Source organism: Polypterus senegalus, chromosome 8, assembly GCF_016835505.1.
Source record: "Polypterus senegalus isolate Bchr_013 chromosome 8, ASM1683550v1, whole genome shotgun sequence".
Classification (NCBI taxonomy): Eukaryota; Metazoa; Chordata; class Cladistia; order Polypteriformes; family Polypteridae; genus Polypterus; species Polypterus senegalus.
The window spans coordinates 182734092-182747991 of NC_053161.1; the positions used below are offsets into that span (position 1 = coordinate 182734092).

Below are 13900 nucleotides of genomic sequence, written 5' to 3' on the forward strand. Positions count from 1 at the left end.
GAGAGCTGTATTAATCTGCACTACTCTTTAGCTTTAGCACTCAGGTGGACCTTTAATGTCAACCTCCATAAAACTCCCCGGGTTCTCTTTTCAGCACAAGGCATGTAATGTGATGTCCAGGCGCTTTTTAATGTTGAATGACAGCTGTATTTAGTTGTGCAGCACGCACTTTTAGTCACATTACACTTTACACCCACAGTACAGTATTTCAGCTACAGAGTTTGCATCAATGAATACTAACAGAGCTCACTTTGGAGTGTCGTGTGTGTGTACCGGTGACTGATCTGCACCGTGTCTCTCAGCCTCCCTTATGTGCTCCAGGTGGACTTCTTTGAAATTTGTGGTGTAGCAGAGCGAATTCAAACTGATCTGCCACACTACTTCAAATATTATATCAGTTACAGAATTTGAGTTGATATGCTAGTTTTTTTATGGGTCTCAGCACATAAAGAAGTCAAAGGAAAAAAAATTGTTGATGATTTGGCAATAAAAGCAGCTGAACATCTTATATTGTTGAATTTGAATTAGCATTCAGTAAATTTGAAGTTAACAGTCTGACACGACTGAAAGTCAATGAGATGTGGCATATCATGTGGGACACTGACAGTAAGGGAAGGCATATATACAGAGTAGAAAGCAGAGTTGGATTCATAGGAAAAGGGGGCAGAACAAGAAGATTGGAAATATTAACATGCATCGGGATTGGGCATATTAGGTTAAGTTATATACAGTTCAAGACAAGGCAGCACCAGTCTGGAGTGTGTAGATCATGTAATCAGCTAGAGACTGTACAGTGTGTATTATTAGGGTGTGTGGCGTGTAAATTACATCAAGTTCAACATTTTAAATCTCTAGGAATGAGTAAATTAACATTACAACAATTATTAAAGTATGACGATGACTGTAAATTGATTCATATTAAGTTATATAAAAACTGTAAGGTTATTTGAGAGTGCGATGTTTCGCTGAAAAGTATTCACATTAAGAATTTGAACATGGGGAGACAAACAAAGATGAGTGCTGTGGGTTTGGAGATACCGTTTTATGGATGTGCAAGTTCTCATTCACTCAACTCTGAGTTACTGCATACGACTTAAGTGAGGGGCAAGCAGCATGACCTGCAGCCCAGCGCCGAACTTTACTCAAGTCAATTCCTCTGTGGCCACCCGCATGTCTTTTCTATTCAGTCATCAGTGGGTGTGTGTGTGTCTCCTGTTCACTACACGTTTTTGAGTCCATTTTCTACTTCTCATCGTCCAGTCACACCGTCGCCACCTCCTACTCTACATTTTGATTTCTTAACGTGTATTCCTGCATTCCAAGCCCATTTGACAAAGATTAAGGAGAAAGTGGTGAAGATTGATTTACAACTCCAAATGCCACCTTCAACTGACCAGCAGAAAGCTGGTAAATACAATAATTCAATAAATAATTACAATTTGAGGAAACAGAGGCCAACAACAGCCACTCTTAAACATAACATAAAAAGGCATATTAATTTTTGATAATCGATTTGAGGATTAGTTTTTAAGTAGGGCTAAGATTTACCTCTTCATTGTTCACTGAGACAATCACAGCACCAGCTTTTGATCTGAATCAGCAAGGTCTACCTGCTAAAACAAAGTAAACCCAAGATCATAAAATCAATTTGAAAACCACCACCAGCTCAAATGTTTACCTCTCCTGCCCCTTCAGTCAGTCCACACGGTGGGAGTCTTTCTCACAGCACAGTAATCACCTCACACACTAAATGCTGCCCTCTTAAGAAATACCAGCACAAGTCTCACCTCTACTCAGCGATGTCACCTGTGTCTCCACCTGCGACCAAACTCCCTAATTATTAAGCTGACCACCATGACCTCCCTCACTAACTGGCTCAAGTGAAATACGTGTTGTATCAAAGTCATTCTTCTGAAGTTGTACCCAATAAAATTAAAAACATGTTCACCAATTTAAACAAACAGATTAAGCAAATCCAGTGTCCAGCAATAGATAGAATAGACTTAGTGGAACTTTATTTGTCACAAGGTAGAAGTTACAGAAATTCTTTAAAAAAAAATAAAAAAGGTAGGTAAATAATTAAATAAACATACACACACTTTGGTCTGAACACACACCAGAATGACTATGAAGCAAGAAAAATAAAAAGAAAGAAAAGTTCTGAATTGGCTGCCACAGTCAGCGTGAGACATTAGCAGACGTATTACTGTTGGTATAAAGGAGCCCCATAGTGTTTCTTGACACACTTATGAGGAATGATTTGAAAGAACTCCATTTTAGTGTATTAGAGAGAGGATGTGCAGCATTGTTCATAATGGCACTCAGATTTGTTTTAATCCTCTCCTCGGCTACCAACTCCAGGGGGTCCAGGGTGCGTCCCATGACTGATCTTGCCCTTTTAATTAGCCTGTTTATTCAGTCGGCATCTCTTGACGTGATGCACACAGCTCATCACACCGCAATGTAGAAAATCACACTGATCATCACAATGTGATAGAAGATGTGAATTATGTCACCTCCCACATTGAAGGAACGCGGCCTCCTAATTAAAAAGAGCCCGCTGTGCCCTTTCTTATAGAGTTAAAACACGTTTTCCTTTTAACACGACACAAATCCATCCCTGTAATGGCATTGCAGTTAAGTAGCTTAAGTCAGGTCAATCAGCTATTGCACTTTAAAACATTTTAGTGAGAACAAGGGGGTTTGATTAAATCTGATAGCACAATCAAAAGTTATGATTGATTCAGTGGGTAAAGAGGTGACTGGTGGCCTTTAATAAATTGAAAAAGATCGTCAAACCTACTGACAAAAATAGAAGTTACGCACGGTCAGTTATACCTGTCAGCCTAAGCTAGCAAACCCCTAATTTCACTTGCTTGTCTTCTCCTGTTGCAGCTGCACATTTCAGCAAAGTTATGTTCCTCTTTCATCTCCTCCCTCCAGAATTTTCTGTTTCTTAACACAATCCTGTGCCCCTACTTGTACAAACCTTCATCAACATAAACTGATAAGACAATTCTGGGACCCCAGCAGCACTATATGTTTAATTCAAGTAGTGAATACTGCTGACCCACAACTCTGTAAGATGGTGTTATTGTTTCAGAGTCTGTTGGACCTTCACTCCCAAGATTGTTTCATATCTGATAATCTGAAATGAAGAGCATTGAGTTACTGTCAGCATGCTATAAACTGTCTAACTTTACATAAACCATAACATAGAGCCTGTTCTAAAATGATATTCAAGTGTCTTTAGACATTAGTGATGAAGTTTTAATGAAGTTGATTCTTGTTCTTTTCACAGAGAAAAAGAAAAAGCTGCTGTTTACTGGAACATCTCAATGGATGTGAAACGGGACACCTGTGATGTGGACGCAAATATCATGGAGAAAACTGTAAATATTAAGGGGGAGGACTGTGAGTGGGAGTTCATCTACCTTAAACAGGAAAGTCTAAGCATCAAGGAGGAGGACAGAGAACTGCAGCCAGTGGGCATTAAAGAAGAACCTGAAGAGAAGTCTGTCAGTATTGAGACACATAACCATACAAATATGAACAGTGTAAAAGAAGACAAACTTCAAGATAGAGTGGTGACCAGGTTAGACTCTTCTCATAGCAGACACTTTTCATTTCCAGAGCCTTCTATCAATGTGAAGTCTGAATCATTAGAGTCTGAACCAAAGAGGGCTGTGGAAACTACATCTGATAGAGCTCAGAAAAATAAGCGACCACCATCAAAGATGTCTGGAAAAAGTAAGTGTAAAATAAAAATGTGTAAGATTTAGGGTTGGGGTGTATGAGCTTGAAAGGTTGGGTCTTGTGATTTTTATGAGGAACTTAGAAATGGAGTGAAAATACTTTATTTTATTGTGTGTTTAAATTTAGCGTGAGACTTCATCTATTGTTATGTAAGGTTTAGCAATTTGCTCTTCTTCCATTTTAGTGACTTTATGCAAAAGTCCTCAGCCTATCCTTGATAAAGAGTGCTATACAAATGTCCAAGAGCAAGACAAAGGTATTAACCCCTCTGGAATTTCCTGGGTATCCATATTAATTCCTCTTAACAATGTAGTCCGATCATCAACTAAGCTCCAATTACAGACACCTCAGTTGTCCTAAACTACTGTAGTAACACAAACAATTGGACGGCTTCTTGTCAGTCCTGAACACATAGTTTAAACATTCACAGTCCACTCCCTGACCCTCCTATCTTTATAGACTTGTTGACCCTTCTTTAACAGTTATGACCTAAACATAACTTTTTATAGCTACTGATCAGCAATGAATTTTAACCCATTCCTTCATTCCACACCTTTTCAGTTCCTTTATCCCTTGGAGCCTTTTTCTGATCAGTTCTCTTTAGGTCAGGCCACATCATCTCATGTCTCTTATTTGCCATTCCTGAACACCAATTACCGTATGTTTAACCCTTTGTTTTTGATTTCTTCCCGTGTTTGTGCTTATTGTCCTGTGACATCACTTAACATTTGTTAAGCTTCTGCTATCCTGATATTTTTCTGTCAGATTTCTTGATAATATTTTCATTTCAATGACCGTTGATCATGTCAAGTGTTCCAGCCCATGAAGAAACTTGCAGGCCAAACCATGATGCTCCATTCACCTTGAGTCTTTAGTATCAATGTCCACTTTTGTCTTAGTTCCATAATGGTGTTGCAGGTTTTGACCAAAGACTTCAACTTTTGTCTCATTCATTCATAGAACATTGTCTGTTCTGGAACATCATGATGATCTTTTACAAGTTTTAAGATGTGCAGTGATGGTTTTGCTAGATAGCATTGATCTCATTGTTGTTGTCCTTCTTACACTTTTCTCTATAAGAACACAAGGACTGAGACTTTGTCAAGTCCTGGAGACTTCTGCAGGCCCTTTGCTCTGCCTGTCTGGGTTCCTATTCACCTCTGCTTTCATGCTGTGATCTTTGTGGGTTGCCCTTTCCAGTAGTGAGTTTTCTCCATTTTTGTAGACAGTATGGCTATCTATGCATTGACAGACACCCAGGTCTTCCAAAATTATTTTATCACACTTGCCAGCTTTACAAATCTCATCATTTCTTCTAAGGTTCTTGTGAAATCCTTAAAGAAGTATTTGGATTAAACATCAAACCTTTGGATTACACATTGAAGTGGTGGATTGGAGAAACAACTTAGACTGACATCATTCTTAAATCATAAAGTGGAAAAGTCTGTGTGTTCTGTGCTAGTCTGTGGTCCTTCTATGTGAGTGTGCATTAAATATGACTTTTGCTCCTCAGCACTTTGGTAGCTATTAAGGAGCAGAGAAGCAGTTTAATAGTTTTTAATGCTTTTTACAAGGTTCTTTTTTTTTGTAATTAACACAACAGCAGGTGTTACTCCAGTCTTACTCCAACCTTTGGGTTTGTGGGGCAGAGGGTGGAGAAAGCTTTTGCAGTTGCCGGAAAGTCAGTGTCATAGCAATAAACAGGCAAAAGTAACTGCAATTTCCTAGCAGAAAGAAGTTCAACATTTTAAATATTATGCATGATGGAGTCAAAATAATTAATAAAATCTCAGCAGTGGGTAAACAAGGAGGTAAAAAAGAAGCTGCAAAGGAAAATAAAAACAACTGAATAAGTCATTTAAGATGAATAACCCCAATGCTAACAGTCGTGCATTTGAGAGCAACCATTAGGAAAGTTATGAGGTCTCTAAAAGACAGTTATAGAGAAATATTGCAGCCAAAGACATTCTTTCAGTATTTTAGGAGTAAAATAACAGTCAAGGAGGAAGTGAAGTGCTGCATTAACAATAAAGGGGAATTACAATACACAGATAGTGAAATATAAAATGCTCTAAACTTTCAATTTTCTTAAAATTTCATGTCTGAAAAAGTGGATAACTGCTCAGTTGTAACAGGAACTACTAAGGAGGTACTGAGGGATTTTGAAATTGTAGAGACAGAAGTGCTGCTGAGATGGAATTGGTTGAAATCAAATAAATCTCCAAGACCAGATGCTATTTATCATCAAATTCTTATAGAGTTTAGTGAAATATATACTCCTTTGATGGATATTTTTTAGTAGTCCCTGCACACTGAGACAATTTTTATGAACTGGAAAATATAACCCCATTAATATAGAAAGGGTGATTGGGAAAATTGAAGTATCAACAGGTCAGTAAGCTTAACTTGCATCACAGGAAAATAAATGAAAGGAATTATTAAGGAAAAGATTTAGTGACACATGTCAAGAACAGGAGTTTTACGAAACAGTCAGCATGGATTCAGATGAGGGAGGCTGCGTTTTACTAACATGCTGTGAATCTATGAGGAACCAACCAAAGGATATGATCAAAGTGGAACAGATGATATTATTTATCTGGACTTTGAGTAAGTATCTGATAAGGTGCCACTAAACTAAAAAGTGAAATTTCAGGGTATGGTTTGCAGATGGGTGTAGAATTGGCTAAACATAGGAAGCTTAGGATTATGGTGTGAGGAACCCTATCAGAACTGGGTGGTTGTAGGAGTAGTTTCCTACAATGGCCAGTGTTAGATCCACTGCTATATAAATATATTGTCAGACACGTGTGAATGGGAGAAAGCTGAATGGCCTAAATGATAGAAATACCACACCAGACAAGGGGGTGGCAGGGTGCGCTGACTGTCTCTCTCAATCTCTCTGCATGGAAAATCCTGCAGGGTTCTGGCACCAATGATGTTGTCACTTACAGTCCCAACAATGTCACTTCTGGTTCCGGGTCTGATGACATCATTTCCCTTACCGGCCTTTAAAGCTGCCATCTTACTTCCATAATATCCAAACTATTTTGGACTCAAACCTGTGAACATCTCTTTTCAATTTTCTTCAATTTTGCAGCTGGGAAACAATATACAGTTGGCTGCCCCAAACCTTCATGATGTCTGTGACTCATCTTTGTGACAGTGGCTTTTTAATATCGGTCAAATTCTCCCAAATCTATTGCGTAACTGCGTGACATATTCTAACATATTGGTAGAGGGAAGAGCCTCTTCTTCCCATCCTTCTTTTAAAATATCCAATATTCCCCGAGGTTGTCATCCTTATAACAATTCAAAAGGAGAGAACCCTGTCCCTGCTGACCACCTTTTGCAGCATTTGTTTGAGAGTCTGATTACATCTCTACTAGACCATTGCTTTGTGGATGATACACCGCAGACTTTAAATGCTTTTTTTTAAGTAACTTGAACATTTCCCTAAATGTTTTCCGACGTGAAAGGTGTCTCTTGGTCTGTAAGGACTTCTTTAGGGATGACGTTAAAGATCCCTACATTTTCCTTTGCGATAGCTTAAGACGTGGTTGAGCGCAAGGGAACAGCCTCTGGATATCGAGTAGCATAATGATATAAATGATTTGGATAGGAATAAAAATAACAAGGTGGTGAAGTTTTCAGGTGATGCCAAGGTAGGTATATTTGGCAGAAGATCTAGAATCTGTTGAGTCATCACAATAGAGGGATATGGACAGTACACAGGCTTCGGCAGATTTGTTGAAGATGAAATTTAAGTAAATACAAAGTATTACATGTAGGAAGTAAACATGTACGGTTTGTATACACATTGGAAGGTTTGAATATCTAAAGTAAACCTTATGAGAAGGAATTTAGTGGTGGTGAAGTCATCACCACCGACTCCTAGATAGTGTTCAGAAGTCATTAAGAAGGCTAAGAGAATGTCAGGTTATTTAGTGCCCTGATGTGTGGAGTACAAGTCACTGGAGCTTATACAGAGGCTTTATAAAACATTGCAGGCCTCATCTGGAGTACTGTGTGCAGTTTTAGTCTCCAGGCTACAAAACAGACCTAGCAGAGGTAGACAAGTCCAGTGAAGAGTGACTAGGCTAATTCTAGGGATGTCGAGGTATGAGTTATTGTGCCGATGCGGGTTCTGCTCCATGCTCCCATCTTCATTTTGGAGCTCTTGAACCTGACACCATTGGTAATGTCACTGATTAGCTGGACATTGAGGCACAACAATGTAACAAAGGAATGGTGCAAAAAGTGCCAAGTGCTTTTATTAAAACAACAATCAAAATCAAAGCAGTGTTCAAATAAATAAGTGGAACAATTCTCAAAAATCTTCAAATAAATAATCCAATAAAATGCTGTGAATTATGGAGGTTAAAAACAAGAGATAAATCCTTAGAAAAACAAGGTTAAAACAATGCTTTTCTACTGCCGATTTCCCCTGCTTCTCCCGTCCAGGCTGTGCAGCAGGGGAGCCTCCCTACTTGCAGCTGACCTTCTTTCTGCCTTCTCCTGCTGGTCTGTTCGCCTCGCCAATCCCTGGCTCCAGTGGGCTTCACCTGACCGTGACTTGGGCTCCCCAGTGACCAGGGCGCTTACGCTGGGGATTTCACATCACAAGTCCTGACTTCCAGTGCCTTACTGGCCTTAGGCAATGAGCCATCCTCCTTCTGGTCAGTGCCACTCCTCAATAATGCTCCGTGGGAGTGACCACTACCGCCTGCTTCCAGGGTGCCGGCCGAACACCCAGTGTGTGAAAGTGTTCGTCTTGGTAATGCTATGTCTGAAAAGGATCATCTGCTTGGCAGAGTATATCGTACACCCACGTGAAGAATTTAATGACGGAACCCTTAAATTTCTACTATAGAAAATGGTGGTGTATCTAAAATGATGAATTGCAATTATTTTTGAGGGATACTCTGATTTTTTTTTTGTCTTGTCCTGATCATATGTCTGGTTCTTTTCAAACAGTGCCATTATTGACAGCTAAGACACATTTGTTTCCTTGGCGGTTTCCTACTTTCACTGCATTGCTGAAAGTAAATGCGCTTAGCCAAGTGTTGTACCTAAACGTTTCTCATCAGATTAGATGCGGCAAACGTCTTTGCTTTAAATACACCACAACTAACTACTAACTTTTTCATTTTAAACTTTATATATAAAATTCTTATCACATTTCAGATACTTGAAGATATTTCCACACAGCAGTTTTTTTCTTCATCAGTTCCCACTCGTGTGGACTCTGTCAGTTGTACGTGGGCCCTCAGCTTAACATTTTCAATGTCATGAAATGGGTAGACCATTCAACCAACTACAAGCTGATTTCACAATAAACAACAAAATCTGGGCACTTTTAATTCAAGACTGATTAATTTGTGTAACACTACTCTTTAATTCAGTTGTATTTCTTCTTTATAGCGCTCTTCTTTGAGTGCAGGCTTGGACTGCTTGATGTTTGCAACCATAACAGAGATAATTCCATACATGAACAGACACATTGGATCAAATTGACAGTAAAACCTGGAAAATTTTAGCTTAGTCAACATAAGTATGTCCCGATAGTAGATTCCCTTTAACATTATAATGGTGAGTATAAATGTCACCAGCGTGTCACAACGGTTACCAGTCCTGGTGTCACCTGCCACTCCCCTGTAGAGCTGAAACACCAACAGCTGTGCTCTTCCTTGGTTTTCTCATCTTCTATTTTTTCTCTGAGGTCACTGCAGCTTAAGTAGGCCTGTGCACTGAGGCTCACTCATCCATTGCTCTCTTTTATTGTTTGTTTTGGTGTCAAGTGGTTTTAGTTTAAGTGTGGATAAATGTCAGGACACATTCTAATTATTGAAGGTGCACTTTTCATGCTTGGCATGGCATTCTGTTTTATATAGTACCCTCCGTAATGGCTGAGACAATGAAACATTCTTCTTGCATTTACTCCTTTAATCCCCCGTTTAAAATTGCAAATTAAATAATTCAGACTTAATTAAAGTGCAAATTACTGATTTTCATTTAAGGGGATTTGCAAACATTTCAATCACACCTTACAGAAATGACAGCACTTTTTCTGAATCGTCCTCCCATTTCAGGGCACCGTAATGTTTGGAACAATTGTTGCCAGAGGTGTTTGTGATTCCTCAGGTGTGTTTCATTGATTTAGTCTTGCAGGCCTAAGACACCTCAGCTTACTCCTACCTATAGACTACCCTTGGTTTCTGTAGTTGACATTGATCAACATGAGGGCAAGATCTGTGCCAATGAAAGTCAAAGAAGCTGGAAAATAATAATGAAATCATTAGAGACATCGGAAAACCTTAAGATTACCCAATTTAACTGTCTGGGATATCAATAACAAGAAAAAACACACTGGTGAGCTCAGTAATCATAAAGGGACTTGAAGGCCAAGTAAGACCACCACTGCTGAAGACAACAGATGTTGCTGCAGATTTAATTTTGATCAGGACTTGCATATCCTGATGGTAATGATATTGCATGTATCTCTCTACCATCTTAAGTTTACCTTCCCATACAGATGGCGTTATGTGGCTCAAAGTGAAGACATTCCTCACCAGTCAGGCATTTCACACTGAAAAGCCGCCATCGCCAAATAACCCACAGCTGTTAAGACCTGTAAGAGAAAAGGGGCTGCATGGTGGTCTCTGTAATGAAGGCTGCAGTTCATTACATGCTTCAAAGAGAGAGACAGTAGGGAGTCTAATTCAGCTAAGTCATCATCATGAGCCAAAATGTCATTGTGATACATCAAAACTCACTTCTTATGTAGCCTGTCAAACATTAGAATGTGACATGTGCAATGAAATTAGATTTTCTGTTCAGTTTTTCATTTTTCCACCTTGAGTTGCAAAATTGCCATCACAAATAAATAAAGTCTGCATAGGACTTACAAATGCTCAAAACTTGAGGTAACTTTGATCCAATTTTTAAATGGCAAGTTATAGTTTAATAAATCCTAACTTTTGCGTAAGAAACAGCTTTCGTATATGTGGCCGAGCATAAGGAAGTTTTATACATGTGGCTCTACTGAGCAGTTGTAATAAAGGACATAAAATTAAGTGTGTTTTCCAAGTACAACAAAAGTTTTATAATTACTTATTCTGATCAAAGGTTGTTCATAATTTCAGCCATCATGTATTTAATGTGAGTTAATGTTGATAATAAGGCAGTGAATTGAAAATAAGCACTTTTTTTTTTCCATTTTGTTTTAAATTTTACACAGGAAAGAAAGATCACTGCTGTGTGGAATGTGGCAGAGAATTCTCTAACAGGAGTGCTCTTCAGAAACACACGAGAGTTCACACGGGGGAGAAGACATATTGCTGTAATGAATGCGGTAAACCATTTTCACAGAAGGGCAATCTACAGAAACACACGAGAGTTCACACCGGAGAGAAGCCATATTGCTGTAATGAATGTGGCAAACAGTTTTCACAAATAGGCAGTCTTCAGAAACACACTAGAGTTCACACTGGAGAAAAGCCGTATTGCTGTAATGAATGTGGCAAACAGTTTTCACAGATGGGCAGTCTTCAGATACACACAAGAGTTCACAACAGAATAAAAAGGGTAGCAGTTCAAAAATCAGTCCAGAAAAAAAAGAACCCTTCAGGACGCAAGGGTGACGTTCAGTCTTGTCCTGAAAAGTAAGCAAACTAAACTATTGTTGAGAAATGAATCTCAAAGAGAAGCCATATTGCTGTTTTGAACGTGGCAAACAAATCTGTCAGAGCAGTACACATCAGAGACGCACCAGAATTCCCACTGGAGAGAAGTACAACTGAACTGTCCTGACTAAAGAGTGAGGTTCACTCCTGCCTGGACAGTAAGCACATGTAACTGACACAAATCCATTCTACTTAGTGTTGTGTCAAAAACAAATCAACATGGAGGAGACACAGAAGTTTATATCCTTTTTCCTTTTCCAGAAACAAAATAAAGAACAGGGCGTCATACAAACGGCTTCTCACCAAAGACCCTACAGCCTCCACCGTACGTCTAGCTCTGTTTTCATAACATGCGTATTACATATAGAACTATTTACAATATATTATATGCATTTCATCAGAAAAAAGGGAAAAAAAACACTTTACAATATACATAGCCTCACACAATAAATAATGGTTCAGCTTTATGTTATATATTTTGCTATTTTAATGTAACAAAAAATAAAAAAACATACCTTGACGAAAAAAGAACAAACAGCTTCTCGCCCATGCTTATTAAGTAATAAATCAAATCAATTACTAATAATTATAAACACAAACTGTTAATACAAAATCAATAAAATAAAAATTTAAATCCAAAATATACATATGATCATGCTGTACAGCATGTCAAATTATGTTTTAATACTGTGGCAGTGCACTTTGTTTTTGTTTGTTTGCTTTAGATAATAAAACATGCAAAACTGTATATAAGAACTCAGTGGGGGGGGGGGGCAAATAACTTATTACCAAATAATATACAAGTCAACGTAATAGAATAAAATTAGAAAACGCTTGGCGAGAGCAGACTTACCTGTACAGCATCCTCCATCGCCCGAGGGTGCCTGCCGTCTGTGGGGAGTCACATTAATTAGTATCCGTACTCCAAAATATGACACTAAGTTTACACAAACAATTGGTTTTGGGAAAATTCATAACTGAAAGATACAAAAAAATTAAAAAGACAGAATACACTTTGCTACACAAAATGTAGTAATGTATGTGGCCAACAATTCTCAATCGGAATCTTCTGGGCCACAAAGAATTCAGACTGGGTGCCACCTCCACTGATCTACACCGGGAGCTGTCAACCCTTTGTCATGGTTTACCACCCCAAAAAATATAAATATTCTGAAATACCTGCATTTTCGCACAGAAAATGTTCTTTCAAAGAGCTTTTATAAAGTACTAGCAATGTTAACCTGTCAAAGACATGTTTTAGAATGAGTTTCAAAAGGATTTGATATGTTAGGACTAATAGGCACTGGCACTGTGTCGTCTTGAGGAGGTCACTTCAGCTGTCTGTGCTAATACTGGAAAAGCAAAAGAAATGCCAGCAATTGTGTCTCAAATGTTGTAAGTCCTCAGTGTCAGTAAATATTATTACCACCAGTAACGGCGCACTGCACGATAATGTACAGTGAATATTCCTTGAGCATTCCTAGTTTTCATTTCTCTTTCTCTGCACATTTACCATTTGTTTGCTCAGGGGTTGATGCGTTTGCTGCTTCCTGAGCAGCTTTTCTTTTCTCCACCCTATGCATCTCTTCTTTCGTCTGCATCTTTTCACGTTAAAACTGATTTTTAGTTTTTGTGTTGCAATTACTTAGTACGTTTTATTTAATTTTTCACTTATGCTGGCACTTAAGTCTTCAATCTGCCTAAAGAATGATTAGCGAAGGTGAAAGGGAATGAGAGCAGCTCCCATACGCATGCACCACATGGCTGTCCTGCTGTGCACTACTAAGAGTTGATTCTACAATAAAATAAAAAGAGTAATGAAAAGCATCACCCCGAATTCAGATAGTAGATACCATGTAGTATATGTGTATCAAATTTCAAGTCAATAGGTGAAACGGTTTGCGAGCTACAAGTGATTTAAAATCCTGGACAGACAAACGAACAGTCACTGTAGCATATTATACAAGAAGATTATTGTCAAAAAGTTTAGTAAAGTAATGCCTTTTGACCACAAGGGGTTTCAGTTCCTGAGAGACTTTGCATTCCATTGTCTTGGTTTACCTACAGTGTGCTTACTTTATTGTTGTATATTATTTGTTGCTTTGAATAAATTACAATCACCTGTCTGTCATCTCCAGTCTTCTGATGGATGGATGGATGGATGGATAGTTAGATAGATAGATACTTTATTAATCTCCAAGGGGATATTCACATAATCCAGCAGCAGCATACTGATAAAAACATTATTAATTAAAGAGTAATAAAAATGCAGTTAAGTTAAAAAATGCAAGCTGGAGGTGCAACAGTCTATAATCTTGTATGATGTTAACATGGAATTGAAGAGTCACATAGTGTGGGGGAGGAATGATCTCCTCAGTCTGTCAGTGGAGCAGGACAGTGACAGCAGTCTGTCGCTGAAGCTGCTCCTCTGTCTGGAGATGATCCTGTTTAGTGGATGCAGT

At 38.6% G+C, this 13900-nt stretch overlaps 1 protein-coding gene across 1 annotated transcript in view; it reads left to right on the plus strand.

Annotated features, from left to right (window-relative positions):
• The window catches only part of LOC120534748 (zinc finger and SCAN domain-containing protein 21-like), a 97681-nt gene that overhangs the window by 80173 nt on the left and 3608 nt on the right, over nt 1–13900 (plus strand). The window contains exon 4 of the mRNA XM_039762328.1: nt 11123–11417. Within this exon, the coding sequence (XP_039618262.1) occupies nt 11123–11417 (295 nt within the window). The remainder of the gene's footprint in view (nt 1–11122; nt 11418–13900) is intronic.